The sequence below is a fragment of the Pleurodeles waltl genome, chromosome 11 (genome assembly GCF_031143425.1).
Source record: "Pleurodeles waltl isolate 20211129_DDA chromosome 11, aPleWal1.hap1.20221129, whole genome shotgun sequence".
Taxonomy (NCBI): Eukaryota; Metazoa; Chordata; class Amphibia; order Caudata; family Salamandridae; genus Pleurodeles; species Pleurodeles waltl.
Window position 1 is genome coordinate 40,239,540 of NC_090450.1, and position 19,476 is coordinate 40,259,015.

The following is a 19,476-nucleotide window of genomic DNA, read 5'->3' on the forward strand; positions in this document are numbered from 1 at the left end:
TTTCACCAAAAATGTCCCTGCCAACTGGCCCTTAAGGGCAGCCCAGTCATCTGAATTCCTAAGACTACACTCTATAGCAGGTATTTGTTTTCAGACCCTTCTCAGCGATATGCATGCATTAAGTACTGGAACATAAAAGTGTTCTCTAGCACAGTGTTGCTGTGGTCACAGTTATTATCACTGCTAGGGCCAGATGCAGCCACCAATGGAGTTTGATGCGGACAGTACCTTATAAACTGCGCCAAAGAAAAGTGCCAGATTATGGCCTTCTTGTGTGATGTACAAGGCACAGCAGCACAGAAAAGATACCGAAGACATCACATTTAAATAAAGTGGAGAACCAGGAAATAGAGAACACAGTCATGTACAGAAATATTATTTTATTTCCAGGGCTGTTTACAATGGATGTTCTATGTAGCCATACTAAGACCAGCCTTAGGAAGTAGCCCTTTCAGGTGAGAAGAGAGAGGTAGTATAAAGACCTACCACGTGGATAAGCAAGTCGTTCAGCAACAGTGTTTGTTACAACTCCATCATTGATGCTTCAGGTCAGACACGGCCCACTCGTCCCTTTACTTTTGATCTTTAACACCATTTTCAGTTCCCTTGCTGCCCCATCTCTTGTACTCCAGTGAGTTAATCCTTACTCTGTACTTACATTGTCTCCCTACTTGAATACTTCTTCCTTACTGGTACAGCTATGCCACAATATCCCACTTCAGCTCTTGGGTGGAATTTGAAGTAGGCTAAGGGCTTTTAAATTCCACTGCATGCTGCACCAGCTAAATTATCCTATAAACACTATGAGAAGATATCTGTATATCATATGTGTGCTCTCCACACTGATTCTCGTTCCCCACCCAAGGTGGAGAAGTTGACAATGCTTGAGAAGTCACCAAACATGTTTAGCCACTACTTTCCTGCCCAGATTTCCCACAAACAAAACTACAGAAGAGCCCCTCTCTCTCCCTCTCTCTTCCTCTCCTTCACCCTCATCCGCTTTCCCCTTACACATGGATCCTTTCCACTAGCTGTGAGATAATTATAAGGGGGTGCAGGACCACTAGAGAGAGGAGGAGTGATTGGCCTCAATATCCACAGCATTGCATATACTCAGTCAATAACAAGATGGGGGGAGGGGTCCTCACGGCCTCTGACCACCCGCTTACAAATGGTGAGGGTCAATACAACAATTATGACCCCTTTAAACCAAGATGATATACCAATAAAACATTTCACAAAATATGAATTCCACTTCGAATTAGCGATACAACTGGTGAAGTTTTTTTAAATTAAATGTTTTACATTAGTATGACCTGAACGTATAGATATGCCAACATAGAGAGAAATCATCTATATTCACATTAAGATTGACTTTAGTTAATTTAGGCCACAATGTCTAATGTTGGTTGCCATCATTGCATTGTGACACGTGGATATTTTATTTCTAGGCAAGCTGGTATTCTAATTGTCAAAGGTATGTCCTTTTTTTTCCTTTCCATGTGAAGACCTGTTTTCTTTTCTTTGTGATTATCATTTCAATGATTAGCACATTCAAGAGACACATACAGTGTGCAGACTAGTCCATATACCTTTTTTAGTAGCACATAGTGTAGATTTATAGGAGGAAGATGGAAGATTGTATCGTGAGAAATCTTGAGAACATATTGAGTACATAATTGTATCATCTCACTTTAACCTGATTGGACAGTCTTCTTGAGAACTGCATGACGCTGTGTAAAATGTTAGAAATTGTGTTTCGTTATTTCAAATGAGCAGTGCATAGCAGAATAGAGCAGAGGAGAGTAGGAGGTTAAGGGGCAGATTTAAGACCCCCTATCACCTCCTTGTGCCACAGTAGTGTTATTTGTTTTTAAGCTAATGTGGCCCAATGAGGCCATAATCACGGCACCAAATTTACAAAGTGGTGCAATGCATGCATTGCACTACTTTGTAACCCTTTGTAACCCTTTGCTCTACATTATACCTGCTCCAGAGAAAGAGATTTCTTTGCATAATTTTTTAGACACTTTAAAGGAGGTACACCATTGTATACAATGTGCTTCAATGGGCTTTGCAGGATTAGCAACACAATTTTTGATGCTAATCTTGCAAAGCTCTGAACTAGTGTCAACAATTCTGGCGCTAGTTCCCTAACTACCGCCATGGTGTGCTGTATATTATTACAGCACACACGGTGGCATTAGGGGGGCGCTAAGGGGCGCAACAAACGTGGTGCTGCACTAGGTGCAGTGCCACTTATCATAGATCTGCCCTGTGGAGTTCTCTCTCAGAGAGAGAAGACTGACTTTTCCTTTGCACTTTCCTTTTGAGCCACCCCTATGCTGGTTCATCCTCTGGTTCTTAAGATTTGATCTTATTTGGTTGCTTAATATTTAAAGCATATACATTCTGAATGTAGCGCCGAATATGCTTCACATAGTATTGAATGTATTCATTTGTTGACCAGGCTCATGTGTGGCGCATCAAAATGCTTAGGTGATTACCACCACTCCTGGTCTACTGAAATAAGCTCCTTGTAGCTAGGTTCTGAAGTGCAGGATATTTAAATTCAAGCCTGGGAAGAATAATAAAGAGGCAAGGTGCCTCAATTAACATCTTAAAAGTTTCCCACGTTTACAGTCAAATATGATGGGCTCTAAAAGTAACTCACCAGTAGCTGGTTCTGCTACGTTGTTTCTATGGCTTATAGATTTTACAGTCTAACTGAGCAATGAATGATAGATATAGGGCCAGATGTACATAGCCATTTTTCATTTCTTAACGGTCCAAATCACTATTTCAGGCAGTTAAGTATTGCAAAATGGATTTTTCAGATGTACAAAGCCCTTTAGGTAATCACAAATTGTGAGTTCTACCCTGTAGAATTCGTAATTTGTGATCCTCTTAATAGGAAACCACAAATAGGGGTTACCTATTTGCGATTCCTATTCAGATGCACAAAGTATTTCCTGAAGGCGAAATGGGCATTTAGGAAATGCAATTACCACCAACTTCAAGTCAATGGTAACCATGTGCAGTTTAAAAAAAACACCCCAAAATGCTTTTTTTAAAGAGTAATAGAGCACACACATACGCCTTGGGCATATGATATGTGTGGTCTGCATATGCACCACTGGTGTGTATTTCGGGAGGCCTTTTGCCCATAGCCAATAAGAACATCACTGTTTGGGAAATGCGAAACCGTCCCATTATCACAAATGGCATGGGATTTCTTATTGGTGATTTCCTAATAGTGATTCCTACTTTGAGGAATCGCTATTAGGAAATCAGTATCTTGGTACATAGCATTTTGCATTTCCTTAATAGCTATTTGTATAAAGTCGCTATTTCGTAAATGCAAAATTGCATTACGTACATCTGGCCCTAAGTTGAGAGCCTGTGTCAGGTTCAATCAATCAATCAGGATTGACAGAGAGCGGCTAATCATCTGTGAGGATGTCCAGGCGCTGAGCACATTGCTGCTGTGGGGTTTCAGTTAACAGCCCAATCTTGACTCCTTTCCTGAATTCCAAGAGATGAGGTCCATAGTTGAAGGAAGAGGTTGTTTCAGGATTTCCCCGTGAGGTAGAAGGAGCATCCTCCACTGTTGCTTCGGGGGATACAGGAGTTTTGAGTAAGGGAGCGGAAAGCGGAATGCAGGTGTCTGGAGGGTTGGTGGAAGTTTAGGCGGTGGTTGATGTATGCAGGCCCCTGATTGTGAAGGACATTGTAGATGTGGATCAGCATCTTAAATTGATCTCGCTTCTGAATGGGGAGCTATTGGAGCTTTTTGAGGTGGAGGGTGGTGTGGCTCCATTTGGAGAGGTCGAGGGTGAGTCTGGGTGCTGAATTATGTATGGTCTTCAGCAGGTGCATGGTGATTCCTACGTTGAATGAGTTGTTGTGGTCCAGCCGGCTGGTGACTAAGGCATGAGTGACAGTTCATCTGCTGTTAGTGAGGAGCCATTTGAAGATTTTACAGAGCATGGGAACAGTGAGGAAGCAGGTGGAAGAGACTGCATTGATCTAGTTTTTCATGGTGAGCTTGCAGTCAAGGATGATGCCAAGGTTGCAAGCGTAGTCTCTCAGAGTTGGTGAGGGTTCTAGTTCAGAAGGTCACCAGAAGCTGTTCCACGGGGAGGTGTTATTCCCAAAGATCTGCACTTCCGTTTTGTATCTGTTGAGTTTTGTGCAGTTGTTTTTCATCATTTTGGAGAAGCCCATCAGGCAACTTCAGAAGTCGGCCTTCATGGTAAAGGGGTCTTCTGATAGTGAGGTGGGAATCACCTGAATAGGATATGATGTTCATTCCATGGGTTCTGATGCCGTTCGCCAAGGGAGTCATATAGATATTGAACATTATAGGGCTGAGGGACGAGCCTTGAGGGACGGCACAGATGATGCCTTTGAGTTCTGCGGTAAAAGGGGGAAGGTAGATTTTCTGGATTCTTCTGGTGAGGAAGGAGGAAATCCATTTGACAGTGTGCCCTTGGATTCCAATGTGATGAAGCCTCTTGATAAGGGTGTGGTGGGATATGATGTCAAATGCTGTTTAGCGGTTGAGGAGGACCAGGGCCACCATTTTTCCCTAGTCAAGGAGGGTTCTGATGTCAGTGGCAGCGATCAGGGTGGTTTCAGTGCTTCGGATGGTGCAGAATCAGGATTTTGAGGAGTCCAGAAGATTGTTGATCTCCAGGTGATCTGTGAGTTGGCGGTTGAAGACCTTTTCGAGGACTTTGGCAGGAAAGGGGAGCAAAGAGATGGGATGGTAGTTCTTGTGTTTGCAGGGGTCCACAGATGATTTTTTGAGAAAGGGTTTGACTTCTGCATGTTTCGATCCTTTGGGGATGGTGGCCGTGGTTACGGATGAGTTGAAAATGGTGGTGAGCTTGTTGCTGATCATCTTGCACCAAGGGTGAAAATGTGGTGGGGACAGGGGTCCGCGGGTGCTCCTAAATAGAGGGAGTTCATGATGGCTATGGTGTTCTGTGTGGGTAGCTGGTCTCAGGCGGTGAGTGGGTGGGCAGAAGTAGCATCAGGGTTTTCATCCATGGGGGTGTGGAGGCTGAGGGTGTTGGCTGCAGTGGGTTGAGGCACGAAGATTTTGTAGGTGGTGGAGATCTTGTCGTGGAAGAAGTCCACCAGGGTGTCAAGTGTTCCTGAGAAGGGGTTATAATGTTTTCGGTGGCTGAGGGTTTGGAGAACTCTCTGATGATGTAAAAAGAGTTATTTTGCTGTAGTTAGAGTTTGCTTTGATATGTTTAGCTAGGGTACTCATTTTTTCTCTTTTGTTAGTTGGGATATTGGTTGAGGGTGACTTAAAGGTGGCTCTGTCAGTGGGCTCGTTGCTGGTGTGCCATTATCCTTCTAGTGGCTTGCAGTTGTGTTTCAAGGTTGTCAGTTCTGTGGTGTTCCAACCGACCTGCTTGGTGGATCTCTTGAGTTTGGTGGGCTTGAAGGAGGCGACTCTGTTGGTGCAACTGGTGATCGAGGAAGTTCTTGACAGCCTGTTCTAGTTTGTTTGTGGTGTTAGGGTCGGAGGCATTGAGGGTGTCAGTCCATGGACTCTCCGATACTATGCTCCAGCTGCAGTGTGAGGTGCTGGGCACCTTGGTGGTGGTGCTGGGGGATCCTGTGGTGGTGAAGTGAATGATGGTGTGGTCTGTCCAGGTGATCTTAGTGACATGGCTGTACTTGACTCTGCCGCTGCCTGTGGCTATGTGCTGCCAATATGGCACTAAGGGTGCCAATATGGAAGGGTGCCTGCTTTGCAGGTACGATTGTATTTGTGCTGGAAGGGACACCTTCCTCAACAAAAACAATCCTTTGAGGCTTTTTCCTCTTTCTGCATTCGCTGCATAAGGCAGCACATGTAGAAAGAGGAATTAACAAGGAGAAATAAAAAAAAATCTTCTCATTGCGTCTCCTCTGGGAAGATGTGGCATTTTGACACCCACACTCCACCAATGGAATGCCTCCCTAGGGCAGAGTTATGCAAGCAGCAACTTGCACTGCCTTGTGTTATTCCAAATTTACAAAACAATGCAGGGCCACCGAGATGGTCTTGCAATCTCTTGTAAATCTCCCTTTAGGTTTTGCAGAACCCTGTGTTGCCTTGCATTCTGCAAGGGAGATGCAAAACGTTTGATAAATATACTCCTCTGTCTTTGCTTGCTGACTTACCAGTATAGCTGGCCTTGTGAGAGGTCAATCACAGGCCTTGCTATTTAATTTAACTTAAGAGTTATTGTTCAAATAGGTATTTGGATGTGCACCCTCTCCAAATCTTGAAATAGGTTTTATTATCTGCTGTGCTAGAATTAGATTAGCTTTTAGAAGTAGCAGAATGAGGATCCGATTGTTTAAAATATACATCAGTAATCACGTTGGAGTAGTTTCTGTCAATAATACTTTTAGTAAGTGTTGCTGCTGCCATTTTATTTGTCTTCATTGTGGTTACAATTCATATTGTGTGCCCTAGACTAGGATTTTCATTTTAAAATACATCTTTAAAATGTTTTCCTCATATTCAAGTGTTTTTAAGGGTGTTATGCTTTAATGAAAGAGAGTTTGGTTTTATATTAAATGTCCTTCTAATGTCTCATGGGCTTCATCATTACCTGAAGCACACCTTACTCAACTATTGCTCAGTGGATTTTGCTGTGGTTGCAGTACAACTGGTAATCTAATTTGAGTTTGCTCACAGCAAAGATTTCATTCTGCCTAATGATATGCTCACAGAGTGACACTTTGGGGAAGTCACAAGGAGAGTGCAGGGGCATAGTCAGGGATGGGATATGGAAACACCACATGGGGAAAAAGTAAAAAAAAACACATGATCCCATGGAATGCTGAAAGCAAAAGAAAAAAGTGTATCCCTGAATGTAGATGGTTGAAGCCATCCAATTAAAAGGAACTTAAAGAAGCTTTGCTTCCGTAGATGAGCAAACCAGTGCCCTCTCAAGGATTTTGGGGTCATGGGCAAAACATATTCACATTTATTATCCACTTTTCAATAATTTAAGTTGTTGTGATAATAAACAATATTGATTTTCATGTTAAACTTCCAGAACTAGGATCATGCAGGAACAGCCGAAAACTCAAGGTGCTTTATGTCCACCAGCCAAATAGTATGAAAAGAAAAATTGAACAAGCAATGATGAACTGATTTATTTCTGTACAGGGATCTATGTATGTTTTTACTTGAAACAATCCTTGTATTTGTGTGTACTGTATGTCTAACCACTGTTTTCCTCTCATTGCGGGAAACAGACAGGGGTGGTGCCCATTAGTGACTTTGTGGAATTTAAGAGGACTAGAGCATAATATTAAAATAAAAATGTTTGCATAAAGCATTTGAAAATGCAGCTTTCATTCCTGAATATTTCTAAACACAAATAAATCTCTCTTCATAACTGCCTTTTTTGCTGCTACATAAACTTTTTTTTAATGTAACTCTTACTTACTCCCTGTAACCAACTGTCAAATTAAGTAAGAATCCCTTTTTATATTTCTCTTTTTTATGTTGCTACCTGAGACTTCACGCTACCCCTTCCCCTTACCATGGGTTTTCTGGGAAGGCAGGAGTCCTCTGCAATTGCCCATTTGGTGCATGCCTTAAATTGGCCATGGAACAAACACACGAATAGGAAGGACAGTCATAAAATAAGAAGTAATCAAGTTAGATTGACCAGAAGAATTAGAAGCAGTAAGCAGTGGTCTGACACAAATACCACTATAAGTACAAGTATTGCCCACAGTAGGTCTGCAACATCAGACAGATGAAAACTGCCTATAGGTGAGACCTAAAAAGGGAACTACTCTGAAAAAAAACAGATTTATTTCAAGAAATAATTCGGAAAAGTGCATGCAGTGATTGAACACATCAATGCAATCAATTGCATGAAACAGACACATATTTATTGGGATGTTCCCAAAGGTGCACAGTTTGGTCCTTTTACAGGACAGTACTTATTTTACGATTTTCATATCCTTGTGCGCTGTTTTCTTTCTGTGCTGACAGTGAAATGTTAATATTTTTTTTGATTCATCACCAAAACCTGAAGCTCTTCTTCAGCATCCAAGGTTTCTCTCAGGGACAGATTTACAGTTTGGTGGGCAAGGTCCACTGTCACAAATGCAACGGAGTGCCCCGTCTACCAAACCTCGGCCTGTCTACTTCGATAAAGAGATGGGCAGTCCCTAAATATTCTATCAACAGAGCCCCAGTTTGCTCCATCAATGACATATTTCCTGATGGGCCAATGGAGTAGGGGCCCATTGGAGGAAGGACATTACACCATCTGTCCTATTTACGGTCGACAGTGTAATTCCTTCTTTTCCTGATCATCACCTCCAGAACAAACCTGGTGATGGGCGTCAGGAAAAATCACTAATTGGCATGTTTTCATTCACTAGAAGTAGCAATCATAACTGGGTTCCACCTGGTTCAGCTGAAAGTGCTCCAAAGGACATTCTACACAATAGCCAGGTGGCACTGCCTGGGGAAGACACATACAGGCAAATGCCCAGGGGCTAGAAAGTCAGGAATGCTACTACCTGCACTGTGGGGCTGTCAGAGGGTTAGGTACTACTGGGATGGGGTAAACAGCTGGATCTCAGAGATCACAGGGAAGAAAAACTGTGGGTCCAGAGATGGTAACCATAGGGCTATGGGGAGAGCAGACATTCCCCAAGGACACTCTGTTTTTGTGCTACATGGCCTCATAGTGGCCAGAAGGGACATAGGGCCTGATTACAACTTTGGAGGAGGTGTTAATCCATCCCAAAAGTGACGGTAAAGTGACGGATATACCACCAGCAGTATTACGAGTCCGTTATATCCTATGGAACTCGTAATACGGCTGGTGGTATATCCGTCACATTTGGGACGGATTAACACCTCCTCCAAAGTTGTAATCAGGCCCATAGTGTGGGACCGCAGAAATACCCCAACTGTGGAACAATAGGTGAGCAACATGGACTGGTGTATGCTGGCAGAGAAATCAGTCTACAAAGTCAGAGATTGGCAGAGGAAATTTGAGAAGTATAAGGCCCGTGGCAAGAATACAGAAATGAGGACTAACTTCCCCAGGTGCGGGAGAATCGGAAAGACACTGGGGGTGGTATAAATCCGAGGGCCTTGAAAAATACACTGTGGAGGAACTTCGTAATATTGAAGGCACCTGTGAGGTGGGTGGGAACTGGTCTCTGCATTCATCAAGCGGAGGAGAAGGGTGCGAAGTAGCTCCAAGACGTGTTACAAAGAGTAATGTTGTTTTTGTGAAATGTAAATAATCAATAAAAATGAGTTTAAAAAAAAAAAAGAAAAAACACTAACCATCCCAACACCCTGAGAGAAAACTCAGCGGGAGTTTGCTTTTTTGTAAAATAAGCTAATGTCAATAGTTTGATGTGTGGTCTCAAAACCGAGTGCAGCCATGCACCAAATATTTAGACAATAACAGTGGTTTCTTTGAATGTACATAGATGACCGCAGAACCAGCAGTCCTCTCCAAATCTCATGGGCAGAGCACCCTTGGGATGACAGAGGTAATGACCTCTGTTAACCTAACAGACACTATTCCATCTGTCAAACTTCAATCAAGCCCTCAGTATTCAATTAAAAAAAAATGAACTTTTTTGCCCTGACATGGAAGGCAGGTGGAAAATCAACCACATTTTATCGACAAAGGCTTGCAGGTTTTTATGTTGCTCAATTTTGATTTATTTTTATTGAGTTGTTAAGTGAAGTGCTCATAGCCAGTGCTGAAAACATTTCTGTTTATTGTACCTGGGAGTGCACAAATGAAGCCCTATGGTATTACAGGTGGTGCTTGGGTAGACAAATATATTCCTTATACGTGGAGGGGAAGTTCGAATGATGGTAATTGTCTGTTTCATATTCTTGATCTGTACCCACCCCCAACCACAATGATTTCACCAGTGATGTAAGAGGCATCCGATGAGAGGAGAAAGGACACTATGCCGGCACATTCCTCTGGTTCTCCCAATCTGAATACAAAAAGAACATCAGCATTAGTAACAAACATTTATAAAGCCAAAAGTCTTGGCTTTTGTACATGTAAGCAGTGGCTCAAAACATTCTTGGGCACAATGACATAGCGCAGGCAGATAGGCCACCCCTAGTTTTAGCACATCTGGCCCTACACATTCTAGTCCAGATTTACAAGGCCCTAGCCCCTCCTTGCACCACATTAGCGTCATTTTTGTTTTACACTAATGTGGCATAACGAGGCAAAAATAGCTGCACCATATTTACAAAGTGGTGCAGTGCATGCATTGCGCCACTTTGCGACCCCTTGCACCACATTATGCCTGCGCCAGGCACAATGTATGCAAGGGAGGCATTCCGGTGTTAGGAGGCCTGCAAAAGTGGTGCAATTAAATCTACAAGATTTCATTGCATCATTTTGGCATCTTTTAACGTCTGCTCAAAGCAGGCATTAAAATGACGCACCCATTGAAATCAATGGGCTTGCTTGCACTAGCATCAACATTTTTTAAGCTAGTGCAGCAAAGCACCGCCATAGTGTCGAAAGCTTTGACGCTAATGACCTAACCTGTGCCAGGGTGCACAGTATTGTAAATATGGTGCACCCATGGTGTGGTTAGGTGGCGGATGAGGGGCGCAAGAAATCTACTGCATCATTACTGATGTGCCAGATTCTTGTAAATCTGGGCCCCTGTTTTCATTCTGTTTGCAAGATTTGGAATGACTGCATCATGACAGGCATTCACGCCCCTTACTTGCCCTGTTTGAGTGCCTTGTGTTATTCATCCAGGTGTCTTTCTGGAGCCACAGAGCAGTCATAGGACATACTCCAGGCTGTTTCCACCTGACATCAGAGATGTCCCCCTCCTTAATGAGCAGGATGCATTTTTTTTAAAGCACCATATAGGTAGTGAATTCAACATAATCAGGGTCACATTTATTGTTCTCCTTACAGATTTCTCTACCACCACCTCACTCCTCTTCCATTAACTCTTTAACGTTATCCCTTCGTTATGTACCCTACATCCTCATCCCTGGCACATTATCCGATATTTGTAATTCCAACTTGGACGCAGAGAAGTGAGAGTCAAGGAGGGCTCAATGGGAGTCAATCACATGTCTGGCTTGCTTTACATGTAAGCCTATGGGCCAGTTTCCAGCTCTAGGCAGAGGAAGCACCTCTTGTTCTTAAACATGTAGCGCCAAGGGTCCTTTGAGGGAAGGGTAGTCCACTCTCCCGAGCTGATAATTCTGCATTAGTGTATATTTATTTCCTCAGAAGTTGTCTTCTGTCACATGCTGAAGTCAAAAAAGGATGGGACCTGCATCTGCCTGCCTACAATGCTGTTCAGTTGTCGAGCACCACCAGGGGTGGCTTACACCATAAGTGTGCTATTAGTTCACGAAGATTTGTCAGCACCATTAAAACTAATTCAGTGTGTTGGGCAGGAAAAACTGAATATGATAAGCACGTTGTTATTCAAATGTCTGTACTCATTATCAACATTGAACATGAATGGGTCATTACTTTACAGGCGTGCTTAGCCATATAAATTAATTGAGTGAGTTAAATGTATCAATGTATAGTGCTACAAACTCTGTAGAGGATGACATCTGTCAAGACGTCAATACATTTGTATACATCAACATGCTTAGATACATACTTACAACAGATTAACAACACATCCTCCATAAGTGTCAAATATTTGTTTTATGCAACTTGTAGGTAAAGGGACTTCTAGCTGCATCAGAACTTGACGGTTCCTGAGAAATGGGCAGAGTCACCCTGTAACGAACAAGTCAGGGATCCTTGGAGAGACGGAAGGCAGGTTAACTGTGTGAGGTATGTTCCTCTCTCATGGCCAGATTGCACTGAAGCAGTGACTTTGAGACAGCCCCGCCCCAGCCCCCCCCCACCATCGTAACTAACACCCATGCCTGGCACAGAGCTGGAGTGAGCTGAGCAGCTGCACCGGTATCAGCGGGAAGACACGGCAGCCAGTCTCTGACATCCATAAAGGAAGATGTTGTGGTTTGGATCTCCGACTAATGACGTCAGAGACTAGAAGGTGGAGGAACACAGGATTCCGAGGAAGGAGGTTGGGAGAAGTGGAGAAGAGGAGAAGAGAGGAGAGAGCCTGTTGTGTATCTTGTGGATGCTGCATCCAATAAAGATCTTCTTACGATCTTATGAAGTGTGGGTCTGGACTTATTATATCAGAAGATTTCACTTAAGTTCCTCTGCCGGACCCAGTGGTCACTGTTGTGTTCATGACTGCAGGGAGGGAGGCTTCATGGATCCTCCATACACTCACACCTATGCGAACCCACTGCCAAGCACAAGAGAAGAACAATAATCATTACTAGTCTCTGCACTGCAGACTAATTGGTGGATCGAGGTGCCTCAGCCCTTGAGTTACTCTTACTCGTTTGCTATTGGTGGAGGCACTCTAGGCAGTTACGTCTTGTTGCTCCTGAGGGAGGAGCTATCGTCGCAGTTTAGTGCTAGGTACGGAACTGCTATTGCATACCAGAAAGAAGTCTGAGGGTCAAAGGCACTAATCTTGTAACTGTCCATAAATTAACCAGCACAAGCCAGTGAGAGGTCCTTTGTAGTACCATTGGCTTGTATTAGGTATGCTTTGCCAAATCATCATGTGTTGGAAAATGACATGACCACTGAAAAATTAACAAAACGAAATTATTTAATGGACGTTCTCCCAGGGTAGCTGAATGGGTGCTTGAATGTCATCTCCTGGCTTTAAGTTGCTATGAATACGATTAGGACATTATTTGATGTGCTGTATACCTGTGTGTATATAAAGAGAGCTGATCTGTGGTCTACAGGAGCATATTAAATGAAAGGTTGGTTCATTCAAGTGTGGTTAGTTCAAGGGACGTTTGGATTCTCTGAGTAATTATTGGGAGCCAGTTAGACGGTATGTATGTTTAACATGAAGTTGTCGAATAGTCTGAGTGAGGTGTATTCATTAGGAAGCTGATTTGATGAACAATGGTTTGTCAAATTGGGTATATTAGATGCCCTGTATGATTCAGATGGCAGGTCGGATTCTCTAGAGTTTGCTGACCGTGGAAGGTTTTTGTTAGGCGTGAGAGTGCTGGTAAACTCCACCACTGGGTGGTTGGCAGAGTTTTTGCTGAACTCCGTGCTCCAAGCGGAGCGCGGAGTGGCAAACTTTCAAGAACTCCATTGGCGGATCTGAGTGTAGCACCCACCCCTAGAAAAAAATCCTAACATTGTTTTTCACTATTGTAAGGCCCACCTCTCCTATAGACTTACACTGGGGCACCTTATTACATTTAATACATGATTTTAAGTTACAAATATAGAAATGTCACTTTTAGAAAATTGGCATTTTCATCATCGTCAACGGTGCTTTTCTGCCAGTAGCCTGGGCCACGTGACTTTGCTGTTGTAGGATGTGTATTGCTGCCAGACAGTGAAACAAAGGAGCCTATTTGTGGTGAGGAAGAGGCATCATGACAGGATGACTGAGAGCAGCGTTATACCTAGCCCTATTTGCACTTCAAAGGACCTTTCCTCAAACACACTCAAAGGAACCTTACACCAGCCCTGTTCATGCTTTGGCCCCCAGACAGTTTGGAATAAGCTCTGGAAGGAGGAAGGAGAGACAAAGGGGACATACCCACCTATAGGCCACCACTGGGGATAAAAGGTGTCCTGCCCTTGCTGCTTGAAGAATTACCTGGCAGCCTGAAGAAGGAAATTCGAATTGCTTGCCTTAATTCCAGGCTACCCACGGTGACTTCAGGGGTCAGTTGGCTGACTTCCTGTGTGAGCTACAGAGATGCAAAAACATCTCAGAAGCATCCCTGCAACTGCACAGCTGCAATTGGACATGCCTGGCACTACTCAAGCTCTGCTGCTGGCCTCCGCTGGAGTCCGTCCAGATCCCCGATACTGGACCCTTGTGGCTGGCATCAGTGAGAGCTCTTCCACAAGGAGGTTAAAATCATGAAGTTTGGGCTGTTCATGGGAGTGACAGGGCCTGTTTGCACCAAGACTCTGCCACTTGCAATGACCACCAATGTGAAGTTCTAGCTATCCCTACTCTTCCCATCAACAGACACCATCCATGATGGCCGGTAACACGAGAACTGCTTTTCATGCTACACCCAAGACCGCACACAACAATTGCCTATGTGAAGCTAAAGCAACAAACCTCTGGGACGCCTGAGTGGCTCTGCACACTTCAGCAATGACCTTCTGTGATGCCCGACCTGCAGCTTGCGCTACAGCGGTGACCACCCATGACACCTGACCTGCTCCTTACGAACCCCACGTTCATGAAGGGAACTCTTCATGCCAGACTTGAGAAGGTAACTCTTCATTGTGATTAACCTGGTCTAGGTATCTGACCTGTGCATCATGGTCATTCTCAACTTTTGACTTTCCCTTGGTTGGTGGGATCAGATAACCGCAAGTGCCGCTTTGTGTCCTTTTGCCCTATTGTTTCCAAAGACATTAAAAATTAATAACTTTGGTTCTACTCACTATGGTGTCATTTTTTTTTATTAAAAGGTACTCTATTTTCCAAACTTCGTTTGAGTTTTTTTCTTGTGTTGTGATGTTTTATTTTATTATCGTTTTAGTACTATATAATTACTTTACACATTGCCTATAAATGATACCTTAGTGCTTTTGTGGCAAGTTGCCAGAGGTTTAAGCACATGTTGATATAGTGACTGTGGTTCACTCTAACATGGATTGCATTTATCATTTGAGTGGGGTTTCCTCTCAAGTAATAACCCAATTTCCTACAAGGATGACATGTGAGTTTAATATAATTTGATACAACAAATGTACATCAGATTAAATTAGATGGAGCTGGAGGCTTTATTCTGTTGTGGCGCTGTTAACCATTTATATTTTTCTTTTGGGGTTAGAGCTACACACAAACCAAAAACTGGTAGTCCACAACTAAATAAGGGTGCACCATTGCCCAGAATTCCTAGGATTTTCCTAGTGAGAAGATGATGACCAGATTTATAGAGATGTAACTTCAGGTTTGCGTCCCTTTTTTGATGCAGTCCCGATGCAAAAGATATTTTGATATTTATAAATTCAAGCAAATTTCAATTTATGGTACCTTATAAAAAATAAGTAACATGAGGCAGTACATTGCACTGCCCTGCTTTACTTTGCATCAGGGAGGCATTTCATTGGTGGTGCCCGTGTACCCACACATGGATTTCGACTCAAACACATATTTACCAAGAGTTATAGACATGAGTTTGCTCCAAAATGCGGCACATGTATAAGGCTGGAGTAAGGAGGAGAATATCTGTATTTCTCTTCCTTATTTCCTCTTTGCACGTGTGCTTCATCCTGCAGCACACACATATAGGGGAAAAAGCCTCCAAGGATATTTGTTGTGCATGAAGGTACCCCTTCCTGCACAAACACTATTGTGACCATAATGCAGGCTTCCTTGCACTATGGCTCAAGGGTGACTATGTACTTGGCAACCCAAAGTATGCTACTGCAGGGAAACAGCAGAACTTAACCATTTCTTTGAAAATGATCAGGCCAATTAAGATCTAATAAATGCACATTACCTGCTGAATCCACAGACTGTTTTGAAATATTCAAGTACAGCTTCTTCATGCCATTGCTTGTTCATAAAAGAAGAGAAAGTTTTTTTTTTAATTAGTGTGGTCCAAAAAGGTGTATGAATAGCACCATCTTCCACAACAGAACTGTCGTCCATCTGTTTAACATCCTATTCTGAATAATTCACTAATACATGGCTCAATAAATAAATAAATTAATCACTAATTAATCTAATCTATATCTAACAAATTCAAAAAGGTATTTAGCCATTACAGTTAATGATTGTGGGAACTATCGTTGTAGACATTCCTTCTTCCACCAGGGCTAGACATCAAGTCAGGGCAAGCACACCATTCATTCACACCATGCTCTCATTTCATGCATTCCATGCACTGACTATATGCAACTTTGTGTGGTCATATAGTGTACTCTACACAATTAGCCATTTCTGGGCACTATTAATCCAAAGTTTGTGCATTCAGAATAAACCACACCATTATAGCAGAAGACAATTAGTGCACTTCAGAAGTGTAAACACTTGGGATCCCAAAAAGACTATGGGCCTGATTTAACATTTGGCAGATGGCCTGTCCTCTGCCAGGGCAGTGGCATAAAATATTTCATCTCCCAGACAGAGTTGCCACTCACCAAATGTTGTAATGCCCACTTGCCCAGTGGATATTACCAGCATTGACAGGAACTGCCGTCATGGCTGTTCCTGCCAATGAAATATAATTTTGACAGATGGCTCCATCAACATGATCAAGCTGTACATCAAGCTTACACTTTTTTTTATTTTCAAAAAGAGAAATCCAAAGCGGGATTTTCTTTTTGAAAATAAAAAAACACAACAATGTCCCTCTCACCATGAGAATGACCTCCCTTGGTGAGTGGAGCATTGAGCACATTTCATTGCCCCTAACCTCCAGGTTTTTCCTGGCAGTGACAACCCTTGCTAAAAGGCTGTATGTCTGCCTATCTAAATTAGGTGGACAGACATACATCCACACCTCTGATGGCTCTTGCTTTGTAGTCACTGCTGTTGTCAAACTATGGTCTGCCTGATTTTAAATTGGGCGAGCAGACCATAATTTTGGTGGGGAGGGAACTTTGTCACCGATGCAACTGAATTATTTGACAAGGCAGCAATGAGTGTCCCTGACAGCTACAAAAAGAAGATCCGGCAGGACATCCTGAACAAAATTAATGTCATTGGTGTCAGCCACCGCACCCTGGATGAAATCCGCAAAAGGTGATATGACCTTTGCTCCAGGACAAAGGAGAGGGTGACGGAGCGCATGCGGGAGATGCATTGCACTGGAGGAGGGCCATCTACTGTACCACCCCCTACAGACATCGAAACCATGGTGGAGACAACTCTGGAGCCGGAGGCTGTACTGGCCATTGGAGACCTAGACAGGACCAGGAACATCAAAAAGTAAGTACCAAAATTAATGTATTTATACCATCCTATGCACTATGCACACAATCACAGTACACATCAGCAGGCACCTCCAGATTAGCTCCATTCACAGTTTTGCAACCTATAGAACAGTGCATTATGGGCAATGTAGTACAGTAGTCCAAATATAGGGAAATGTTTATTTTGAGGCATCAAACATATGTGCGATACTGACAGTGTATCCCCTATGTACCACAGGTCTCCCACAAGGCCCCCCATCATCAGGGAGAGGATCATGGAACAGACACACAGGAGGAGGCTGCCACAGACACCACAGGGGAGTGCAGGACAATACCACCCGTTCAATCGGCACAGGAGACCATGGACAATCCTGCTATGGGTATGAAGGCAGCCATTGGGACACCAGAGCCAATGCCTATGGAGAGCCAACCATGGGGATCATCTGGCGCAGTGCGTAGACGGCGATGCATAATGTAGTCTGTGCATATAGAGAATGTTTCCGATGAGGATTTGTTGGGACTTGAGGCATCCTTATTGCAGAGTCAGCGCCTGCAAAATAGACAAATAGACAAATGCGGTTAATGAACCGTAACCTCTCAAGACTGCAGAACACAATCACGCATGGGCTGGCAAATGTGGACAACCAGTTCACTGCAATGAACACTCACTTGGGTAACCTGACTACCTCCATAGACAATTTGGTCAGGGAACTGGTGGCTGCCAGGGCACAGGCACGGCGCAGGGACCGCAACACTGCTGCCCGTTTAGACAGGCTACGTGTGTCCATAGGGCACCTGGCTACCCATACAATCTGCCTGTCAAGTCGCCCTGTCCGCCTGCAAGTGGAACTAGGGCATTTTGCAGGAGATGTGGCTCAAGGACTTGGCCGCATCAGCCATGTGGTGGACCTGTTGGAGACCAGACAGGGATACTCCACAGGACAGTGAGGAGGTCTCCAGTGTGAGTAGTGTGTCTGCCACAGATACACATGTGTTGCGGAGTAGCAGTGCACGGCAGGGCTCAGGGGACCAGTGAGCCATGGTGGCTGCAGTCGCAGGAGGCTGTGAGTTACTGACATGTAGTGTTACAGAGGCACATGCACATAATGTGTCAGATTACACTTTATTTCCACATTATAGTCCTGCAATAAAAGGGTTAATTTGTTGAACTACATAACTGGGCAATGTGTGTCTTACATTAGTGAGTGTTGTCATGGTTGCTACGTACTTGCCAAAGTAGTGGGTTGCAATGTGGTTCCGTCTCTGTCTGCCCTCCATTGCGATGCTTCTATCCTCAGGCTGTCGGTGTGGTAGCTCTTGCTCTTCATCCTCCGAATCTGTGTCGTCAGGGGTGAGATATAGCCCATGTCTGGTGGCAATGTTGTGTAGGATGGCACAGGTGGCAACTATCTTGCATGGTGTTTCTGGGGCATAATGAAGTGCTCCTCCACTTTTGTGCAGGCATCGGAATCGTGACTTCAACAAGCCAAACGTCCTCTCAATTATAGCTCTGGTCCGCCGATGTGCAATGATATATCACCTCTCATTCTGATTGCCAGGTGTTAGGTATGGGGTGAGTATCCATGGTCTCAGGGCATATGTGCTGTCACCTGTTTGACAAAAGAGGCAAATTTAGCAGGGCATCGCAGGGTTACGAAGTGACATGTATGTAAGGCTTCAGAGTGTACTCGCCAGTACCTAATAAATTTCCTTCTCCAAACTCCCCACGTTGTAGGCGTTGGTGTATCTCACTGTGCCTGAATATGTATGCATCATGTGTACTCCCTGGATATTTAGCCACAATGTCAGTAATGACATTCTGGGCGTCACATACCACCGGGATGTTTAGTGAGTGGGTACATTTCCTATTGCGGAACACATATTCCAGATTTGCTGGTGGGCAAATTGGTATATGTGTCCCGTCCACACACCCTATTACATGGGGTAAGTTGGCAATTCTTTCGAAGTCCAACTTGGTGCTGTTCATTTCTGCCTCATTTCTGGGAAGGGATATATATCTGGACATGTGTGCGTGTATGGCATCTAGGAATCATCTGAAGAATCGTGAGAGTGCACTTTGGGATACCCCACCTGCCACTGCAATCACCCCCTGATAGCTACCCGAGGCTAAGAGGTGCAGTGAGCAGAACACTTGCACATGTGTGGGGATGGCGCTGCCACGCACTGTCTGGCTTTCGAGCTCAGGTTTCAGCAGTTCAATTATCTCTAAGACAACAGCGCGGCTCAGTCTGTATTTCTCATATATCTCCTCCTCAGTTTGTTGAAATAGTGTCTTCCTGCTTCGGTATATCCTCTCCTGTCTCTGCCTCCTCCTCCTCTGCTGGGCAGCCTGGACTCTCCTCCTCCATGCAATCACATATAGTGCAGCCATTTTGAGGAGCCCTGATGCCTTCTGGGTTTCCTTTTATACTTTGGTTCT

General features: G+C 43.9%; 1 protein-coding gene across 2 annotated transcripts in view; it reads right to left on the bottom strand.

Annotated features, from left to right (window-relative positions):
* Positions 1 to 9,772: 9,772 nt before the first annotated feature.
* Positions 9,773 to 19,476, bottom strand: part of LOC138265362 (dehydrogenase/reductase SDR family member 4-like) — a 157,525-nt gene continuing 147,821 nt past the window's right edge. For both annotated transcript variants that reach the window (XM_069213005.1, XM_069213006.1), the window contains 2 exons: positions 15,620 to 15,675; positions 9,773 to 10,017 (listed from right to left, as the gene is read on the bottom strand). In XM_069213005.1, coding sequence (XP_069069106.1) covers positions 9,903 to 10,017; positions 15,620 to 15,675 — 171 coding nt within the window. In that variant the 3' untranslated portion in view covers positions 9,773 to 9,902. The remainder of the gene's footprint in view (positions 10,018 to 15,619; positions 15,676 to 19,476) is intronic.